This window comes from Psittacula echo (assembly GCF_963264785.1).
Source record: "Psittacula echo genome assembly, chromosome: 7".
Taxonomy (NCBI): Eukaryota; Metazoa; Chordata; class Aves; order Psittaciformes; family Psittacidae; genus Psittacula; species Psittacula echo.
This window is the reverse complement of record NC_137740.1, coordinates 34,257,331-34,278,054: the sequence shown is the minus strand read 5'-3', so window position 1 is coordinate 34,278,054 and position 20,724 is coordinate 34,257,331. Positions and strand designations below refer to the sequence as shown.

At 43.7% G+C, this 20,724-nt stretch overlaps 1 protein-coding gene across 2 annotated transcripts in view; it reads right to left on the bottom strand.

The window, feature by feature from the left end:
• PLD1 (phospholipase D1) overlaps window positions 1–20,724 on the bottom strand; it is a gene marked incomplete at both ends in the record, with an annotated part of 42,195 nt that overhangs the window by 8,517 nt on the left and 12,954 nt on the right. The window contains 12 exons of one of the 2 annotated variants that reach the window (XM_080623052.1): window positions 1,063–1,151; window positions 1,878–1,988; window positions 7,731–7,844; window positions 7,999–8,117; window positions 8,459–8,587; window positions 10,603–10,716; window positions 11,591–11,804; window positions 12,476–12,682; window positions 13,962–14,072; window positions 16,880–16,961; window positions 18,690–18,773; window positions 20,083–20,232. In XM_080623052.1, the coding sequence (XP_080479178.1) occupies window positions 1,063–1,151; window positions 1,878–1,988; window positions 7,731–7,844; window positions 7,999–8,117; window positions 8,459–8,587; window positions 10,603–10,716; window positions 11,591–11,804; window positions 12,476–12,682; window positions 13,962–14,072; window positions 16,880–16,961; window positions 18,690–18,773; window positions 20,083–20,232 (1,524 nt within the window). The remainder of the gene's footprint in view (window positions 1–1,062; window positions 1,152–1,877; window positions 1,989–7,730; window positions 7,845–7,998; window positions 8,118–8,458; window positions 8,588–10,602; window positions 10,717–11,590; window positions 11,805–12,475; window positions 12,683–13,961; window positions 14,073–16,879; window positions 16,962–18,689; window positions 18,774–20,082; window positions 20,233–20,724) is intronic. The other variant, XM_080623053.1, reaches the window with a different exon arrangement.

Genomic DNA, 20,724 nt, shown 5'->3' with positions numbered 1-20,724 from the left:
GCTCTTTCCACAGTGCCTCTGAACAAAGCCTGGCTCATGGCAGCTCCTGTGGCCTTGCAGATTCTGCCTGTTCCCTGGTGACTGTCTGTCTTGGGTTAGCTGACTCTACCCAAGTGGAAATTTCCAAGCTCAAGTGTCAAAGAGAGAGAAATTTCTGTGACTCTGGAGAGAATATCTCTGAGAAAGCATTCCCTGCATAGCTCTGGACAATTACAATATGGAAAAAACAATTGTTTCAAGAAATGTCTCCATGCATGGTGAAAAAGCACGTGAGAGATGAAAGAAGTTTAGAAAGCTTTCTGTGTACCAGCCCAGCAAGGCCAGGATACACGTTTAGACTATGACATCTATGTACCTTAAAGAGCAACCTTACACAAGGCTGTACAGGATAGAAACAAAAACAAGCTTTATTAATATAAATTAATTTTTATATTTTAATTAATTATTAATTAATAATTAACAAGTACCTGTGATAGTAATGTTAACAAGGGGTTAATTGTGCTGAAGTAAAAGGAGTATCTAGAACATGACTGGATCTGATCCATCCAGGAACAAATGATGGTTCCCTTGCAATGGGGGTTGTAAATACCCACCAGCACTCACCAGAAAAAGTTGTTCGAACAATAGCTGGACCCTACAGTCAAATCCTTGCAATGTGTTTGCTTCCTCTATCTGAAGCCAATCCTCTCTACAGATAATTTGAATAAACCACAAATCCTAGTTCAGTCTTCTTACCCATTAACTTGCCTTACCACACACACAGTGTTCAAGACTGGTTGGCTATGAAGCAAAGGTGTCTCTGAACCAAAGTATAAAGGACTTGCTCTTAAACACGTTCCATAGTTAAAAATGTACTTGCACCAGGATAAATCCAGAAAAATCACTTTGTGAATGCAAAGAAACCACAAAAGTCTCACTGCCGCAAATACAAGCAGATGTTGGACCACATTGGTTCTGCTCTAGGTAAGCTATTGTACAGTTATGTTCATTAAGATATTATTTTACACCACACCATATAAATACACCTGGAAGACTTCCATTGCCTTGTTAAGAACAGGTTACCTGTGAGCTTTAAGAATCCTCTGTGCAATCGCATCACCGATCTTGTTCCAGACAACTTTGTCATCAGCACAGCTAATAAAAAACTGGTTCTGCAGGAAAAGCAAGCAAAGTTACTGTCAGACACTGTCAGTGAGGAACAAAAAGATACTTGCATGCTTTATTTCAGACCAAGAGCCACAAAAGATAGTTGGTTTGTGTGCCACTTCAGTGGATGCTTTTTAAAAATTATCATTAAACAATGTGTGCCTGTGCTCACTTAGGGAATTAACTAGTCCTTATTAATCACAGTCCTTAGAAAATTCATGTAACAAGCAACCGAATAAGAGGCTGGGGGGTGGAGGAAAAGACAGAGAAAAAGAGGAAAATAAGCATCTCCATTCAGCCAGCTCTGAGAGTCACTCCAACACAGGAGATTCCTTCTGCTCAAGGCTGTACAGGCGCAAGACCAGCTCTGTGAGTGAAATGTTTGGGCATGAACAGGGGACACTGCAAAGCCATGGAGAGCACAGAAGACGATTGCACAGGCCACAAAAGTTGCTGGCAGTTTCACAAACAGGCTTATAAAAGACATCTACTTTTTTCCACCTTAAGGTCAGAAGGCTGTCAGGGTACATACTCATCAGCCTGGTTCAAAGACCACTGAAGTTAATGGAAACAGTTCCAAAAATTCAGAGCAGATGCTGTATTAATATCCACGTGCATCTAAATTCATAAAAAATGAAGACCAGACCTCAAGAAGTAGCATTACCCTCCCGACGGCTGCAAGCCATGCCCAGAGCATCAGGACCCTCCTGCTTTTCCTCATTGGCACTCACTTCTATATATATGTAGTGCTTGCTGTTTTCTATCACACTGATATAGGCATTGTGGATGGACTCCTCATGGTATTTAATGCCAGCCGACCAGTCAGCAGCAGAACGGATCACCTAGAAAGCAAGAGATGAACACCTTCAGCTCTGCCCCATCCAGGACACCATAGCCTTGCAACTGAATTTTTTAAAAGGCAATGCTCTTCCTTTGTACCATTTGCCTCTCAGGATTTCACTAGTAAGGTAGTATGTACAACAGTTACCATTTATTTATACTGCATTTGTAATAAGGAGAAAAGCTGATCAAAAATAGTATTAACGCTTAATAATGTTGTGATTAAAACTTAAGAACTCTGTCCCACTGCTGTGTTACTGCTGTCCCACCTGGGCAGCTCTAGGTGAAACAGAGAATTGAAGAACAGAAGATCTGTTCTTGCTTAAGGTCTTATGACAAACTGCTTTTAAAACAACCACATTTCGAAGCTTTAGGTGTGCACATCCAAACAGTGATCTCCTGTCCAGCATATTTTAAAGTCAGCATCCAGCTGGGGCAACGTCTTTTTCCCACAACCATGCTACACCATTACACAGTCTGATAAAGCAGGATGTGCCTTTGCCCTGAGCACTAGAGGTCACTTACTACTTCTGCCAAATTCTTGCATAAGCCATCCCATTTGTGATGATACAACTTTAAAAATTCATAGCAGTTTGGCTGCTCACACTTAACCATTAATTTTCACTGTAAGTCCCCTTTCCAAGTAGATACTCCATGATCCCCAGGGCACATTCTCCCCTATCTCCTGCAGTTCTTGTGCAAGAGAGCCAAACCAATATGAAAAAGAACCTTTCTTCATGCTCTCAGCCAGACTGAGCAAGCCCCACAGCAGACAACTTCCCATCCCCAACAGCCAGAGATGCCACAGCATCTCCCTCTCCTGCGCTTTGAGTCAAGAAGCAACCGCGCTATGCCCTCAGTGACATTTTCTTAGATGGAAACGTAGTTTTTAATTAAGAGGCAGAGCACATGCTCAGGGAAACTATTACTCATTCTTAGTGTCTGTCTTTAAACATTCTCAACATTAGCCTTAAAAATAGCTTTCTACAGCCATTATACCAGCACTCAGGGCCAGTCACACACAGGACAAGATCCAAAGGCTGAGAGGATCTGTGGAACACGTGTGTCAGTACGTGCAAAATCCCCATCTCTTTCAGGACTCAACATGTTTCCCTGGAAATTCCTCCAATGGATTTCTTTTAATTCTCTGTGTCCAGCTTCTGCTTGGCTCCGTGTTATTCTCCCTGTCCACTTAACACCCTCACCCTGAGCTCTGCTGTCATACTGTCATCACCAGTAGTGTACCAATACATAAGGATTTGGCCCTTTGGTCCAGGTGCTGTATGCCTGGACTAAACCAACCTTCTTGTCTCCAGAGCATCTGTGGAGGAGGCACTGAGGGGCATTGCTGTTAAGTACCACACAACTCTTGAGCCAGTTTCTCTAACTGGACAGAAGGAGCTTTCTCCCACAGGTCACTGAAAAACTGCAACTCTTGCCATTTAGTTGCTGTCTTGGCCAACAGAAGGGCGCACACTGCAGACTCCCAAACTGAGCATCGGGGTCACAAACATCTGAGGGAGGGAGGCAGCCCGAACACAAGAGCCTTCACAGCCTCTGCTGGTCCCCAACAGCTGCCCTTTGCTTGCACAGACATATGCAAGGTGATGCTGCTCATGCCTGTGTGGTTTTAATCACCCATTTGGTTTGCAAAGCCAAAGCTGCATTTTCCCACACACCTCAGGCTGGGCACTTCTGAAACCTCACCAAACACCACAGCAGACGGAGCTCCTGAACAGAATTCCACTGTGTGCATTAACAAGGACAGAAAAACAGCTTTTCTGGGTAAAGAGCAGTCTAATTCTTCTATAGACACAGCTTAGGGGGCAGCATGGACAGGAGCTTGCAGCCCTTCTACCTTCACCAGCACAGCCGGCAATGAGCAGCTGCCTCTTCCCTGCCTCTTCTTCTGCTGCAGTGAAAACCAAGGGCCATGAAGCATGTCCCTGTGGACTGGGTACCTCCAACAAATGCAATCTGGAATTGTGCTTCAGAAAGCTTCCTAGCGTACGAAGTACTGATATTTAATCCTTTTTGCTAGTTAACTTTGTCCACGCTCCAAAGAGCTGCTTCGCTTTTTTTAAGATAAGCTGCTGAGCCCTGCACTGAACGAAGTCACTTTCACACCCTCATTTACTGCAGCAAGAGCTGAAACTGCTGTGGATGAGGAATAAATGTACTTTTCTGAATTGGGACCTTGATAACACCAAAAGCCCTTGCTTTGAAAGACAACTTTACTGTGAGGAGACAAGGTTATTCTAAACCAGGGATGTCACCTGATGCAACAGGACTATCACTCAGGACCATCCCTTTCCAGCACTATGGCTTCCCAGCGCATCATCCACCTGCCCATTCCTGCCTTCCTCTTCATCCCTCCACACATCAGCATCTCAGCTACTCTTCACACCAGGCTGCCTGCTCTTACAGGACCATCACCCCACAACCATGTGCCATGGCTTGTCCTAAAAAGCTGGCTCAGCATCATCCAAACATCTTATACCAGGTACAACAGATAGTGTCTCCACGGTCCTTTCTCTTCTCTCCCTCAGGCCCCTCAATACCTCTCCGGAAGGCTGTGCCAAGCTTGTCATCTCTTTAACTTCTTTTACTGATACAACAGTAACAATTTTGATGTTTGCTGTGGGCTAGTGCATAACTCCTGAGCAGCACAAGCTCTCATGCAGACTTCAAAGAGGTAAGGGCATTAGCCACTGTCAGAGCATTAAATTTTCATTGCATTTGCATCAGGAAGTGGATATTGCCTCACATCACATCTTTTGCAGTGCTGACTTTGGCCGATAACTCCAAACCCTGGAATGGAGATAGATGGAAAAACCCTCACACTGCCTTTAGCTATTTGACTCTTGCAAAAAATCAATGTGCAATCACATTGCTATTGCAAGCAAAGCCCAGAAGTTCAAAGGAAAGAGGGTAAAAGACCAAGTCTGACTAACCCATGGAACTGCCAGGCTTCCTTCCTTCTTCCCAGCCTCCCAGCCTCCACCTCCACATTGTTTCCCATGCACACTGCACTCACCCTCCCTGCCCTTGTCAGGGCTGCTCCTGTGGTCCTCTCCCGCCTGAAAACATTTTCCTGCTCCTCTTGTTTGACAAAGGAGAGCAAAACCAGATGGTTCAATGAGGTCAAAATGTGTTGCTGACAAGTCAGTGGCTCGGTCATTGCAGCAATGTTGCAATCTCCACAGATACTTTGTGTTTTCCCTTCCTGTGATCTGCCCACAATTGAAGACATATTCCGAACAGGCTCAGAAACAAGAAAAACAGCAGTCAGAAGTTCTTCAATCACCCCGCAGCCTGGAACAGGCACTGGATGCTGGATTTTGCTTCAGGACAGTAAATTCTACCTCTAAAGTCCCTACACAACACCAAAATGGGAATAACATGGGCATGGCTGTTGGCCAGCCAAGGGATTCAATATCAACAACAATAGTGCTCTAGTTTGTCTGGATAAAAAGTTAGTGAAAGGTTTTAAAGGTATTTCTGATTTCTGTGCTGGACTGTACCACTGGAAGGAGACATGAGCACGAGCAGCCCTCTGTCCCAAAACTACTATATTGGACAGGCAAGAGGTTGATACTCCTGTGACTGCAGGAAAGGAGAAGATGGACAGGGACACCCTGATGCACACCCCAGGAGCTCCAGAAAGAGGCGAACCAGGAGAAGGGATACGTGTGTGTAGATCCAGTCTTTCCCTCTCACCACCTCCTGCAGCAGACAAATCTGAAATCTTCATCAGAAGAGCCTGAGCCACTCACTGACCCGTAGCAGAGACTACAGGGATGCTTCAGGGCACTTTCGTCATCTGAGGACTGATGGAAACCAGGCCAGTGTGGATGTTATGGAGAAGGCTGCTAACATTACAGTATGTGCATGCAAAACCATGGCTCAGAGCTTGAGGGGATCATCCAGAAATCATAAGCAAGCAGCCCAGGGTCAAGGAACCTGTATCCAGTGTCAAGGAACCTGTACTCAGGCAGGGTGCACCAGCCTAGGCAGAGGAGCCACCCTTGCCACTTTCACCATGCTTGGTGCTGCAAATGCTCTTCCTCACTGTCTTCCCTCATACTGGGAAGGCTGGTGCACTGCAGGGCAACATGTTTTCAGACTAATATCATATGGTTTTATTTATCCGTCTCTAAGCAGTGCTGGGCTACCCTGACAAGTCTCTCAAAGCTGCAATTTGACATAAATTAGAAATGAGCAAGGCAGTTTCAAGTGAATAATTTACAAGACAAACCTGCTCTCTTTTTTGCTGTTTACAGCATCACTGAAACAGCCCCTCATTTCTGGGAACATATCAGTTATTTGCAATGCCCCAGCAATGTTGTGACAAGGCTACTTTTCAACAACTCACCCACCACTCAGCACTGGTGTATGCAGCATTTAACAGTCATTGTTTGAGTTTCATCCTCCTTTTCCACAGGCTGATGCCCTGAGCCAACAGCTCTGCAGTATGGACTAAAGGAAATCTGGACTTAGACAGTGCTCAGTTCAGTTTCTCCTTAGGGAACTGCTTCCAGCTCTTAATCAGTAGACGCTAACTTTTTGCTACAGCAAACCCCACGACTTAGAAGCTGAGGCTTACGTTGTGGTTAGAGCATGCTCAGGGGACGCAAGCCTCCTCACATTCATGAGAACAAAGTTTCCCAAAAAGCTGGTGTCACAGTCTCAGCTGGGGAGGTGTTTACAGCCACAGGGAAGCATGATGATGCCTGAAGTGAGACTATTTTTCAACAAGCTGTTTCAACAAGCATTGTTTTGAAGGCTGGTGTAACACACCCAAGATCCAAGACAAGATCCCTGTGCTGGCCATCCCTCACATCACGCAGGTTGGAGCAGACAATGCCCTGGCAGTCCACAAACCCAGAAAAATGCATCTTATTACACCAAACTTCCCCAAGTGTTGCTGATATCTGGGGTAGACCACTTTTTACAAAGAGAAAAGGCATGCATTTTGCCTGGTTTTGGTCTAATTGCTTTTATTTTGTACATCTTTCATCCACAGAGACACACAATTGTTTTGCTGCTTCAGCATAACTCTTTTGACTATATTCTTCAACAAGTCCATGTATCTGCTGGGTAACAGTAGTATGCAATATATGCACTCAGTCTACCTAGCTGGGTTTTTAAATATAGGTATCTCTGAAATTATGACTGTGAGGATGATTGCCACAAATGAGACTGTGGGCTGACTGTGCAGAACTGCAGAGGACCCACAGGGCTGAAGGGCTGCATAATAAGATGCAGATGAAGTTCAATGCAACATCTCTGAGATTCCACTTAATGCTGGGCTCTAGATGACCACCAGATGTTCGAGTGAGGCATTGGGGGCCTGGTTAGACTGCTCTAAGATTTGAGATAAATATTCAGTGGGCAACCTCAACCCATCAGACCTTCCCAAAACATAAAATATAAATGTTAGGCATCAGAAGAGCAGCAAAAAACAAAATAGCAAATTACACAGCCATACAAAGTCACGGTGTTCCCACAGCTTGGGTACTGCTTACAGCTTCGTCCTCTTGCCTCAAAGGTGGAGGTATAAATTAATGCATTTCTACTGAAAGAGTTGCATTATTTTATTGTAATTTAGGACATGACCACCTATGCTGTGTAATTTTATAATTTCAAGTTCTGCAGAGGGTCTGTCAGGCATTGACATTTCCTGCTGGAAAGATGCAAAACAAGCTCTCTTAGGAGAATGCGAGCAGACCATCAGCACCCACCTGGACTGTGGCATGAACAGCCTCGGGCACCTCATACTTCAACTCATTAGCAGTTTGCTGAGATTTCGGCAGCAGGAATGGGTAGGACAGGGATCGGTATTTGGGCTTCATAATCTGCCCGGGGAAAAAAGAAAACAAAAGCAACTTGAAGACACTGCAACACAGCAGGATAACATTAAAAATTAAAATGCATGCCTGTGGAGGGCATGTGGATGAGGCAGGGGCTGTATTCATTTCTGTGTCCCCAGCAGTGATGCCCACACCCCACCTTGGTGAAGTTCCAGCGCTGGATGAAGTGTCGTGCAACATCCCGCGCTGCTTTGCCATGTACCACGGAGGAGATGTCATGCCAGGGCATCCTCGGGGTGGTGTATCTGTCAATGAAGTCTACAGGACAGGAAAGCATGCTTAGGTCTTCTCAGAAAAAAGACACAAATGTGGGAAAGCATGGCGTGCCCCCCTCAAATGGAAGCTTCTGGGACACAGCACTGAGGGCTGTGCAGAATACGCATCATGCAACTGCCTGCAGTCCATGTCCACGGACCGTAACGGTATAATTGGCCCTAGAACCTCTCAAAGACAGTTTTGCTGCTTCCTTCTAGCAGCCAAATCAAAATTGCCTCATTACCTCTGTCTCAGTAAGAGGAAAAAATATGGTTTGAGGCTGAAAAGATGCAAAAGAGGGTTTGGGGGAAACGTAATGATTTCCAGGGTGCAAAGGCACTTACCAGCAAAAGGTTTGTCAAGTTGAACCCAGTCTTTAAAGACAAAGTTGCAATAGTCTTTTCCGTGCCAGAACCTGGTTTCCCCAAATAGCTCGCCAACACCTGTCTTCAAGCTGCGGATGGATCCTTTATCTGTCACAGGCAAACAAGACAACAAATCCACACCCTCCAAAGTTATGTCTGTCCATCGCACACTGCTGCTGAGAGATTCGCTGCCATGGAACGGCACTTGTAGGACCTCCCAGTCCCAGTCGGCTGAAGCTGATTTCTCCCTACTCTTTCTGATGCTTTCAAAAGATGTATATTAGTATTTTTTTTCTTCCCTATTTTAATATTTGTTATACCATCAGAACTGGTTATATATAGGAGTCTGTTATGGAAACAACGAGCAGATGCTGAATTCTCTATACACTACACTGAAAACCTCACCCTATAATCATTTGTTTTTTCCACAGTTCAATGAATGACACCTAAATGTGGCAGCCCACTCCCAGCTGTGACTGACCTCAGTGGATATCTGTACAGAAACATCACTTAAATTATCCACTTACTATATCTTACAACACTAATAAAGTAATTCTGACTTCTCTGCTGTAGTATTTATAATTTTGCCTCTGTAGGAGGGTATATCTCATCTGACAGAAGCTAGTCTTTATTAACTAGAATGAGATGATTAAAAAGGTCATGTTCCTTCACTAATGTTTTATTTTGTGTTTCTAAATAACAATGTCATCTTTTCATACAATTCTACATGTTAAACAAACGGATTCTGAATTCCAAATTGGTGATTAAAAATAGTCTAAAATATTCCATCCTAACAGGATCCCTTTTCTACAGTGCGTATTTTGGTGTCGAGTGAATTTTTTTTTCTTTTTTTGTTTTTTTAAGGAAACCAAAAACATTGGCCTAGACCATAAAAATTTAACTAGCATTATTTCCTGACCCTGAGAGCAGTCTTCATCTACTGTATCAAATACTACTGAAATAATTACACAGTAACATGCTAGCAACAGAAGCCTTCTCAACCACACCACCAGGTAATCATGAAAACCCCTTACTACAACCCCCTTTAACAGTGAACAAAATACACATTGGCAACAGCGCAACAAGACTGGTTTACACAAAGCAAGCCCTGTCAGCACTGCTGTAACCCCATTGAGCTGAGCCAAGCCATGCCAGAAACACAATGCAGCAGGTAAGCACCACAGCTGCATTAGGAAGCTTGAGTTTCTAGTGAGAGTCCAGGTGGAGCTGAGGAATCACTGACTCAGCATGCTCAAATGGGAATGGGTGGGACATGCTGTGTGGCCAAAACACACTTCATGGACTGAGCTTTGATGACTATACGCTTACTCGTGAATGAACATGAGGTGACCACAGGGGAGACCACAATTAATTTCCATGAAGCAAATGCTTCTCTTCCTTGTTACCTACCACTACTTTGTAACCAGTATTTTATAATTGGTAATTAAGGCCTTAGCAGAAAACGTTAGCAAGAAGAAGATGTCAAGTAACTGCTCCTCACCCCATACCAGAACTCAAAGGGATCCCTATGAGGTACTGAAACAGGCCCTTTCAACATCAGTCCAGAGATCAGGACAGGATAGTGGTTAAGAGATAATCCTTTCTCCGTGAAGTATGCCTTTACTGACTTTAATGAGGGACAAAAGGGAGGGCCCAAGTCTTCATCCAAACATAGGTCTGACAGCAGCCACTTTGCTGTGTCCCTTCTCTGCATGTCTTCCTGCGTTAGGTTTACTTTAAAGTACCCATTGCAGAAGTTCCCAATTCCAGTAACAAGCTCCTTCCTTTGCAGGATGAGAGCTGCTGAAATCATCATATACCAGAATCAGAGCTATTTCCTCAACTGTTCCCTGTTGTTATTGCTAATATGTTGATTTGTTTGGGGTTTGTTGCTGTTACGGGCTTTTTTTTCATTTTGTAATTATTATTTATCTATGCTGCAGTTTTTGTAGCTTCTGGAGGAGACTCTTCTGACAGGATGTCCTCAGAGGGGTGCTAAAGATGCTGGGAAATCAACAAGCAGCAAAGGCTGATCCTGGCACCCAACCTAACTCTCACCATAGTTATAACACAAACACATCAGCAGCTAAAGCCTGAAGGCACCTCTGCCTTACTCCACTTACCCTCCCGAGGCTCTGTGAGCCCCTGTTTGGATTCACTGTGGTGATGGAAGATTTTCAGATGGGGCTTTAAACTCTGGATTATATTCGGTTGACTTCTAGTGGGGTTATAGTAACCTGCAGGAAGTCGAGATGCTCTATTCATGGCAAAACACATGTCAACTTCTGCTACATTGGTGCCTGATCTTGTCTGAAGACACCTTGCATGGCAGGAGCTCAGAAAAGATGTCAATTCAAGACCTAACTGGTTTTAAACCAGATACATTGAAGCAGTGAAGCCATTGCTATGTCCTGAGCCAACTGCAACCAAGATAAGCAATGCTCCACCAAGGCTCCCTCTGGCCAGAGGCAGGAGGAAGATCTACAGGAGTTGGTGGAAACTCAAGTAAGTTCCCACCACAAGCAATATACAGCTTTAAGAACTGAGGACTTCAGGAACAGATTTCAGGAAGTACTTCATGCTAGAACAAATGTCAAGCTGATCTTTGTAATTTTAGCTCTGGAGTGGTTTTTAATGTGGAGAATTAAAAGCTGCATTCAAATATTCAGCTGTTGAATAGTATCTCCTCTCTAGTAAGCAGGTGAAGTGTGAATACTTCCACATAAGTGAACTGATTTAAACCTAGGTAACACTGGCCTATGAGAGATAATCACATTCAGAAACTGTTTTGCTTGTTACAATAAACACAAGTTGAAAAATGAAAGAGTCAATTCTCAATTTCCCAACAATATAAACATTAGGTATCATGTACACTACACCATGTCATCTGATGGCTCATGACAACTGCTAATTAACTAAACTCAAATCAAAACTTTCCCTGTACATTTTCCAGCGACACAAATTTACATATTGACAAGTTATTATTCATCAACTTTCCTTCCTTACAAAAGAACACGTTACCCTAGAAATCATGTGAACCTGCGTGTACAGACACCCACCCACCTCCACTCACACTTTATATATGTTGTTTAGTTAAAAAACATTACTTACTTGATTCACTGTCGATGCTGCTGACGCTGTCAGCATGGTGCATGCCGTGTTTATGGAGGTGCTTGTAAATACTGAACCTTGAAAACTTTTTGGGTTTTCCTACTCCTTTCATTTTTGATGTGTCTGGGGCATCATCAGCATTTCTCTGGAACGAGGGGCTTTCGGAGGACACAGCTTGAGACTGCAGGGGGACATGTTCAGACTCTGCTGCAGACTTAAAAGACACAAAACATTGCTGCAGGTGATGTCTGGACAGGTTACCCTTTAATTACAGATTATCATGTATATCAATACTCAAACAACCATGAGACGAATCTTGCTCTGTGACAAGGACATATGTCAGTGGGAACTAGGAATGCTTTTGAGAGAGAGTCTGTACTGAGGAGGCACTCAACAGAACAACCCAGTATTACTAGCAATATTTGATTCCATGAATTTACTCTAGATTACTACTCCCCTTAAAATTCTCATAAACCTAAACCTCTCTGAAGTTTTAGAGATATGCTGTTACATACAGACTCAGGTTAGCAGAAAGTTCAGGAAGCAAGGCACTTACCAAGGGCCCAAGTGTCCAGAAGTTCAGGGCACTCTGCAAGTGCTTACCATGCATTTATAGCAGTTTGAGTATGAAAGCAGCCTTCAAACTGTAACTGCTGCTCCAAGCTCCAGAAGCTCAGCTGTCTATGTGCCCTAGTAACAGCTGGCCAGCATCGAGCCCTCAGGAGTCCTTCAATGCTCAAACACTTCCTCCTTCCCACTACTATGCCTCTTTAAATCCCCTAAACCCAGCCCTATGCTTAGAAAAGGACACAGCTTGTTCATCCCCACAGCAAACCTGACACGCAGATGCTGAACATGGCCACCAGCTGGAGCAAGCTCACTTACTGTCAGGTTAGTTGCTGACACTGACTTCACTGCCACCATTCGCTTCACGCTGCCCACATCTGTCAGGCGGTGCTCGTCGTCATCCCACCTGCCATATGCCAAGTCAATGCCACCCACAAATGCCACAGACTGGTCAACAATGACAAGCTTCTCGTGGTGGGCCCAGAGGTACACGGAGGAGGACACGTGGTCTGGGTGTCTCATCACCTGGTAAGAAAAGTCAGCACTCAAGCTCAGTGTCACAACCCAATTTGCATCCCTCCAGCCAGATCTGCCCAGCTTGGTTTTGGCTGCTCAGGACGACGGGGAGACACTGGAGTTTTTAAAGATGCATCCACACAGACTGCTTAATTACTGAAGATACATGACTCCCCCACTTCTTGGGCTCAGCCTTACTGGCAGGCAGGTGCTTCCCCATAATGTAGGTATTCCTGAGCAGCAGCTGTCACTGATGTTGGGGTAGCAATAGTGTTCATAAGAGGACAATGGTCAAGGGAACTTGACAACAACAAATAAAATCATACTTTCAGTAGAGTTGTAATAGCTGAGCTTTCAAACACAAGCCTGCTCTTAAACAAAACAACATACTGGCGAATCTGACTCACTACTTTAGTTGTTGCTGCTACATAAGTAAAATGAGAAGTTGGCTGTCTTTTTCCTCAGCAAGTTGCTTGGCATTTGTTTATGAGATTCTTTTTGACATGTGTTTATGACAAAGTAATTTCTGTATCTAAGCATACAGTATACATATTTTGCTAGAGCCATTAGACCAGCTTCCTGGGGAAAAAAGTAGAGTTTCACCTGGCTGCTCCCAAAACCTGTTACAGAGCTAGTATGTATCTTCCAGTTACACCTTCCAGTCTTGCTGAGAAGACGACGGTGGATGGATGCTGCCCTTCACTGTGATGACTGATCAAGTGACAATAAATCTATTATTCTAGCAGCTTGTTAGCCACCCTCATGCATAACATATATCTTATTGCTCATTAAAATGTATATGTCTCTGATTTCAAGAGACTAGATCTAGCCTTATTTACTGGTTCGTCTGCCACAACTCATTTTCTGCTTGATGGAAGCTCAGCAGAGTAACAGCACAGGACAGTGCAATGCTGTTCATTCATGATGGGAACTTAAACATCCAGCGTTGACTCTTGTCAACGTTTTGTCTTGTCAATGTTTTGAACAGAAACATTGAAATGAGACATTCTCAAATTCTAACTTTCCATTTGATGTAACCCTATTAGCTTCTCACACGAAATATGTTTCCTGTAAATTAGACGAATAGCTGCTTTGGCAAGTCTAAACTAAGCAATTTTATGTTCAATTATAAACTAAAGAAATGAAGTTGCCAGATGTGGTAATCACTGTATGTCTTCTCAGACTATTACCACAGTACCAGTTCACACTCATGTCGGTGTGAGGGTCAGCACTATCAAGAACAAACAAATGCAAATGTCTTTCATACAGCTGCTCAATGCAGAATTACCTTAATGTTAGGATGGAGGTGCATAAGCGTTCGCTTGCTATATTCACTGTTGATACCTAGGGCAAGCTCCACCTCTTTGTACAGCATCACAAAAATCCTCACCCCTTGTTGCTGTCAGAAACAAAGAGAAAAACATGCTATGCAGGTATATAAATGGATACAGTCCAATTACAAAGTGAGGAGAAACCATGGTGAGCCCACAGCATGCAAAGACCCATACTTCTCAGGAACTCTCCAGCTCTGTACGTGGGTTCAAGAGCTGAGCTACGCCAAAACCCATCATTCTTACAGTACCCCCTTTTAAACTTCGAGGGAAGATTTTGCAAACATGATTCACTCCACATTTAATCATGTGGCACACATCCACTGAAGCTCAGTTTTCTGCTGCTTCATGTTGCTCTGGGGTTTGCTTGCAGTTAAAAACCTCTGCAGGACAACAATACCAGTGCAGTCATACAGACATCTCTCTTCTGAAGGGGATGCAACCAGCTCAATGCCAATAAACAAGTTCTTTCTGCTGGTAGAGCTAAACAAGCTGCTGGAGTACAATGAGCAGTGCTACAAGGATGGTCTTTTAGTGGCCAGAATGGTATCCATAGTAGGATTTCTAAGGACGCTTGTCAAAGCACTTTTAAAACTCCCAAGTATCACACACTGAGACACCTTCAGTTGCCATAAATCAGCATGGTTTAAAATCTTGCAGTGGAGTTTGCCAGCTGAAACTTCCCACAACCTTTTAAGTTCCTATTCCCATAAAGCTGCTTCTGAGAGCTTAGGCAGTCTCCAAATTGTGGATGTTATTCTGCTCTCCACTGCACCCAGAGAACTCCAAGGCAGCACCATACATACGTAAAGGACAGCCTTACCACATACCTAGACACTAACTTGCTGACCACCCTGTCAAGTCAAAGAAATACCACAAATGAAAGAGCTGGTAAGTATTTCCAGACACTAACCTTAAAATGCTCCTCATTCTTACAAGGTATTTATAAGGAAAATCATGCCAACACGACAAAGATAAATTCTTCCACCCAGCGGGCATGCCCCATGCCCATGTTTCATTTGCCAGAAAATGACTACTTCCAAATCAACAACAGACACAAAAAGCATTATGTTTTTTTCTAGGCATGTGGAGGGGTGAGGACTGTGCTGGTCTGAAAGGCAGGGTGTCAAAGACTAACTCAGCTTGACCACCTGGAATCCTGCCCTTCTACCACACCAAGAGTTCAAGAGTCTTCCCATCCGTGCTTTGCTTTCTGACTCAGTGCTTACATGGGGCAAACTACCATTCCTAGCACTGGTGTTATCACAGGTTGGGTGAACAACTGAAGTACAGCTCACATTCATAAACACCTCACACTTGGCTTCTCTATCTGCCTCATTTGGCTCCATGAAACACGTTCTCTAGAGTCTGGATCCAGATGCGTTAGTGGAAAGCACAGTACAACCAGCAGCAAAATTAACTGTTCACTGAGATGAAAATGCTTAAAGAGAAACAGAGCTAGTAGTTGCTTGCTCATATCTTAAAGTGCTGCAGAAGAAAGAAAAGCATGTAACAGCACAGAACTGACCAAGAGAGCCAGGACAGGCATCAGCTCAGCAGGTCTGAGCTTTTCTCTTCAGGAGGAACAGCACAGGAAAAATAAAAACAGAGGGGAAAAAGCCTTACAAAGTTTATACAGTAAGCATTTGCTTACTTAACGCAAGCACGTATTAGATACACAGCAATGCAAGTAGAAGTCCTAGTCTCTGAGCCATATTTATCACATTCCTGTAAATAAGTTGACCACCACAGTCCAGCTCTGGGGAACATGATGATGCCTGTATTTGTACACTTTCTTTTCCTCCTGCTTTGCTGAAGCTCTTTCCTCACTTTTCTTCTCCATAGCAATGCACCAGGGCCCTCATGACCAGTTGCCACCTAAGAAGGGACAGGGAGGGAGGACACAGCTGATCTGCCTCATCTTCGTGGCCACAAGAGCCACAAGAATACAGAAAGGGGTGGGTAGGAACAAAGAAAACCAGTAGACATACAGACAGTAAAGAACAACTACCAAAAGAATAAAGCATTTTCTAACCATAAGTTATCCCTCTAAATAAAAATAAGGCAACACAAAAACCTTTCAGGCTTTGGCTTTATATGCTGCACTAAAATTTATTATTACAGATGGTAGCAAAGAGCTATAGCATGAAGAGCTTTGGGTAGCATGGCCCAGGCAGGACAAAGGCAAGAGGGGCTCCACCAGGGGTAATGGGGCTGGAAAACACCAGGATGATGTTTAATGTCAACAGGCACTTCTTTACTACAGCAAGGAACAATGGGTGAACAGCCAGACCATCAGTTCTTTGGTGTTTAGTTTTAGCAAGGACGTTTGCAATCTATCAAGTATGGAAAACCCAATGAGGTAGCCATCATGAGATAGCATGAACCCCTGAATGATGCCAAGTGACTTTTTGCTAATGACACCCTGATTTTCTCGTTGGACTGACAGCTGCAGCACAGACACACAACACACATGGTAACAACAGAAAGGATCTGCACAACACAGCAATGGGCAAAACACCTACCAAGAACCACCACAAAGTGTTTAGTCTCTCCTGTACCTCTCAATTACATATGCCATGTGGACAGCACCGGACAGCAACAGGAGCTGGGGCAGTTATAATGCAATACTGAAATGACCCAAACCTGAGGACTCAAAGGAGCAATCAGAGATGTACCCTATTGCCTCCAAGCTCTTCCAAACCCAAATGGTGGGAGCAAATCAAAACAGGCCATCTGAAATGAGGCTTGGCCAGCTTTAACTCTCATCCCCACCAAAATAAATGGTGCAAGCACTCCAGAGTCCACTATGATTCTGTAACTGTGTGGCATGGGGTTTTCTGCAGGGTAAAGGTTGCAGATGGAGCTCACTTACTGCTTTCCGCTTGAGGATGCAGTCCAGCCGCCAGCGATTTCCTTCCACAACAGGTCGTTTCATGAAGATTTCTGGGCTCAGCCTAATAAAAAAAAAAAGGGGTGGAAAAAAACACATCATGTGCAGTCTGCAAACAAAGCACTGGCCTAAATAATCATCTTGGGAAGCAAAGAAATCAAAGTTGATATAAAATGGATGCGAAGGCTCACATCCCAGATTGACAGATTCTCCACACCATGCTCTCTGTATTTTAATAACAGAGCATTATAGAGGGCAGGGGGTGTGTCCAGCACATTCACCTTAGTATTCAACAACCCCTGAGACCAGGCTTAACAGTGAAGTATAAACAGGGAAACTTGGACTCTACAAAAGAAGATGCAATGAAAGAAAAGCCCAAGATAGATTTGAAAGAAATATATAGACATAAAAAATAAATAAGGTGGGATTTCACTTCTCCTGGCACTTAGGCTATCTGAGTAGCATAGATTTGTGCTGAATTTTCCTTGCTGCCTAAAGACAAAGCAATATGATCTTTCAAAAGGACAATTTATTCATTCACAGCTTTAAGAAATACAGGGAATAATTGAGCAATCTCTTCTAACTCTTGCAAAGCAAAGTGACAGAATTTCATTCCTTTACTTATGTAGTGAGCATGAGAACTTGTGCTTGGATAGAGCATGTAGCTACACCCTAAAAAATATGCTTCTGACAACAGGATTTTTATCTTAAAATCCAAGTTTCAAATAATTTTTGGAATTCTAAGATACATTAACAATTGTCTGAACAAAACATTAAGCAAAAGACGATGGGTCTGAAATGCTGGGCTCTTGCATTCTGACCTGATGCTGCACATGGGGATGTAGTAGCATTGGGTTTATATGTAGTCATGTTAGGAAACAGGTTTACCCATGTAAATGCTAAACTTGTATTTAATTTTCAAAGAATAATTACCACCTAAGAACTAATCCTCCCAGTTCCAATGGTCAGTGGCTTAGTAGCAAGAGGTTCATTTTACAGGTGAACAAAGATGAGCACAGAAATGTGCCCAAAGTTAAAGAGGAGGTCTGAGCCATATCCTGGCAGCCTGCCCTACCATCCCATCCACAAGGTCCAGCCTGGCTCAGCCAGATTAACCTCCTCAAAGGCCAGACACAGCCAGCATCCAGCCAAGAAACTCTGCCCCGAGTCTGAGTTCCTGCCTCAGACAGGAATCAGAGCACTGCATAAACATACCGAATTGCTAGTTAAGAAGCGGGCAGAGCCATGTTCTTAAGCAGCCACATAGCTCCAAAGGGGTGACAAAACTCCCCCTACATTGCCTGGCTCATTTAAGAGCAAAGCAAAATCACACCCCTCCCAAGATAAGGCTTTCCAAGACAGCAAGGAGGTGCTGAAATGAGGATCCCACTCAGAATCCTATGGGAAGAGCACTGTCAGAGGTGTTTGAGTGCCTACGTTCTGTTCCCTTACACACTGAAAAAAAAACCCTGTGCCTCTGGGCTTTGCAGCAATTTACACTCCTGATGAGCACCTCAAGCCATAACATTTGCAATTCAGGTGGTGCTTTCATGCAGTTTCAGGCCTTTCCCTGGAAGGAGATAACCAAGCTGTTGATTTCAAGCATGCACTTTTGCTGCCAACCTTCCTGAAAAGGCCTTTGAATACAACACAAGGAGATGTTTGGGTGTGCTGCCAAACCATCTGGCCACACGGCTAGTTGCCATACTGTAGGGCCTCCAAACAGTGCCGCATTGTTGGGAACATCCCAAGAGAGGCAGCTGGTCAACATCCAAATTATGTAAGTACAAACCACCAATCTGTGATGAAAATTTCTTCTTTAGCAGCTTCCATGGCATTTGCGACATCTTCAAAGTACCACTTAGCGTTTACATACCTGTAAAAGCAAACAGCACATAGATTTGTTTCCCTCCACTCCATTAAACGAAGTCCACAGCTGAAGACTGATGGGCTTCTGTGTAATGCCATTTATATTCTCTTCTCAGAAGAAAACACAAATTTAATTTCAAAAATCAGGACAGCATGCAGAGAGAGCTTCATGCTGCCATTAGTAGCTTAATGAAAGAGCATAATAAGAGATTATTAAGTGCCAGTTGGTACTTCCACGAACCACAGACAATATTCTTGGGGTTTGCTTGATGTGTGAGCTAGGTAGGGCTCTCAGGAAAGGATGGTGGAGTGGTGTGTGTTTAGATTTACAGGAACAACTTGGGCAGCAGTTGCTGCAAGGCAGAAGCTGCAATGAGATCATCACAAGGATCTGCTTCTAGCTAGAATCCAGTTTTTGAGGTGATTCTGGGAATGGCTTAGTGCAAGCAGGTTACACTGTGTATGTATGTATGGATTTCTTGTGTGATTGTTTTGGCATGAAGCCCAGTCACCCGTAGACTATACCCAAATTTGCTTTTGCAGATTCTCTTTCATTGCAAAGCCAGTCTGCAAGACCGGAATCTGATTATGTTCTGACGTTTGCACTGGAACACATTTGTGGTGCCTGGAAAGGCAATGTTGTGCTACAGAATGAGAATCAGCCTTGCCGATGTAGCAAGAAGGACAAATCTTGCAATTCAGAGCATGAAGGAAATGAAGAAATGATTGGTTACAGAGGAGCACAGGCAGGACAGGCTGCAGCACAGCAGCTTTGGGAGGGAGCTATGGAGAAGGGAGTGGCCAAAGAGACAGAGGTTTTCAACAGCACCTATGCTACTATGAGTTTATAACCCGGAGAACAAAAACCTAACCCCTTAGAAAGTAGGATTTCCAGAGTTAGAAACTGTGATAAAATTGAAGCCAGGAATATCTTCTGATGAAAGATCAATTCTGGTTTTAACTCATAAGCATTCTGCCAATTATATGTGCATCAAGATACCATTTTTATCCTTACAATAATAAATGCCCAGACGTTCATATTCAAATGCAACCTGATGTTACAAAATGCATTTAGCTGCAACGCAAAGCTGTAACAGGATCAAAGCACTCCTGTCAACAATACTGCTATTCCATTCCTGGTGGAGAAAACCTCATTTTTTTTCAACTTGTCTAATTATCATCAACCTTTACAGCTACTGAGCACTAACAGCTCTACCCATCAGGCAGATGGTACCGCAGGCAGGTGTGTGCTGTTCCTGCTGCAGGTAACAGCACCCAAGGCACTGAGCCGGTTGCAGCATCGCCACAGTCCTCACCACTTGGCTAGCGTGTTCTCCCGCACGGCTGCGTAAGACCCGAAGCGGTGCTCTGTGAGGAAGTCTTTGCCGTGTTTCCGAATAAACTCGTCTATGCCCTGTCTCCACCACTGGGCATGTCTGTAGCTGTTACACTTCAAAATCAATGACCTGTAAAACAGACGACACATAGGGCAGGATGCTGAAGCCATGTATATTTAATTGGGCTGCTCCTCACCGTCTATACACGTTGATAAACACACATGTATCAGTCATATTTTATTTAAGCAAAAAGGATTTTGATTTGCTGTTCTGTTTGTAGAATACATCAGCACTGAGCTGCTCTGAGTGACTATAACAGGATTGCACTGCCAAGCATAAAATAAATAAAAACCAGATCAGATTTAAATTAACAGCATCATCTTAGTTCAGAGGACAGCTGGATCTAGCTAATGCTGTATTTTTGAAAAGATGAGTTTATACTGCACGCTACCATAAAAATATTAAACATCACTTTATCCCAACTAGCATGTCTTTCGGGTAATACCCCAGTTGGGTTGTCGAACACATCCTGCTTGAAGCATAAAAGGAACAGAGCACCTTGAAAATTATTGTACGAATTGCTGCAAAACAAGACCGTGCAACTCAACAGGCACCGCACCT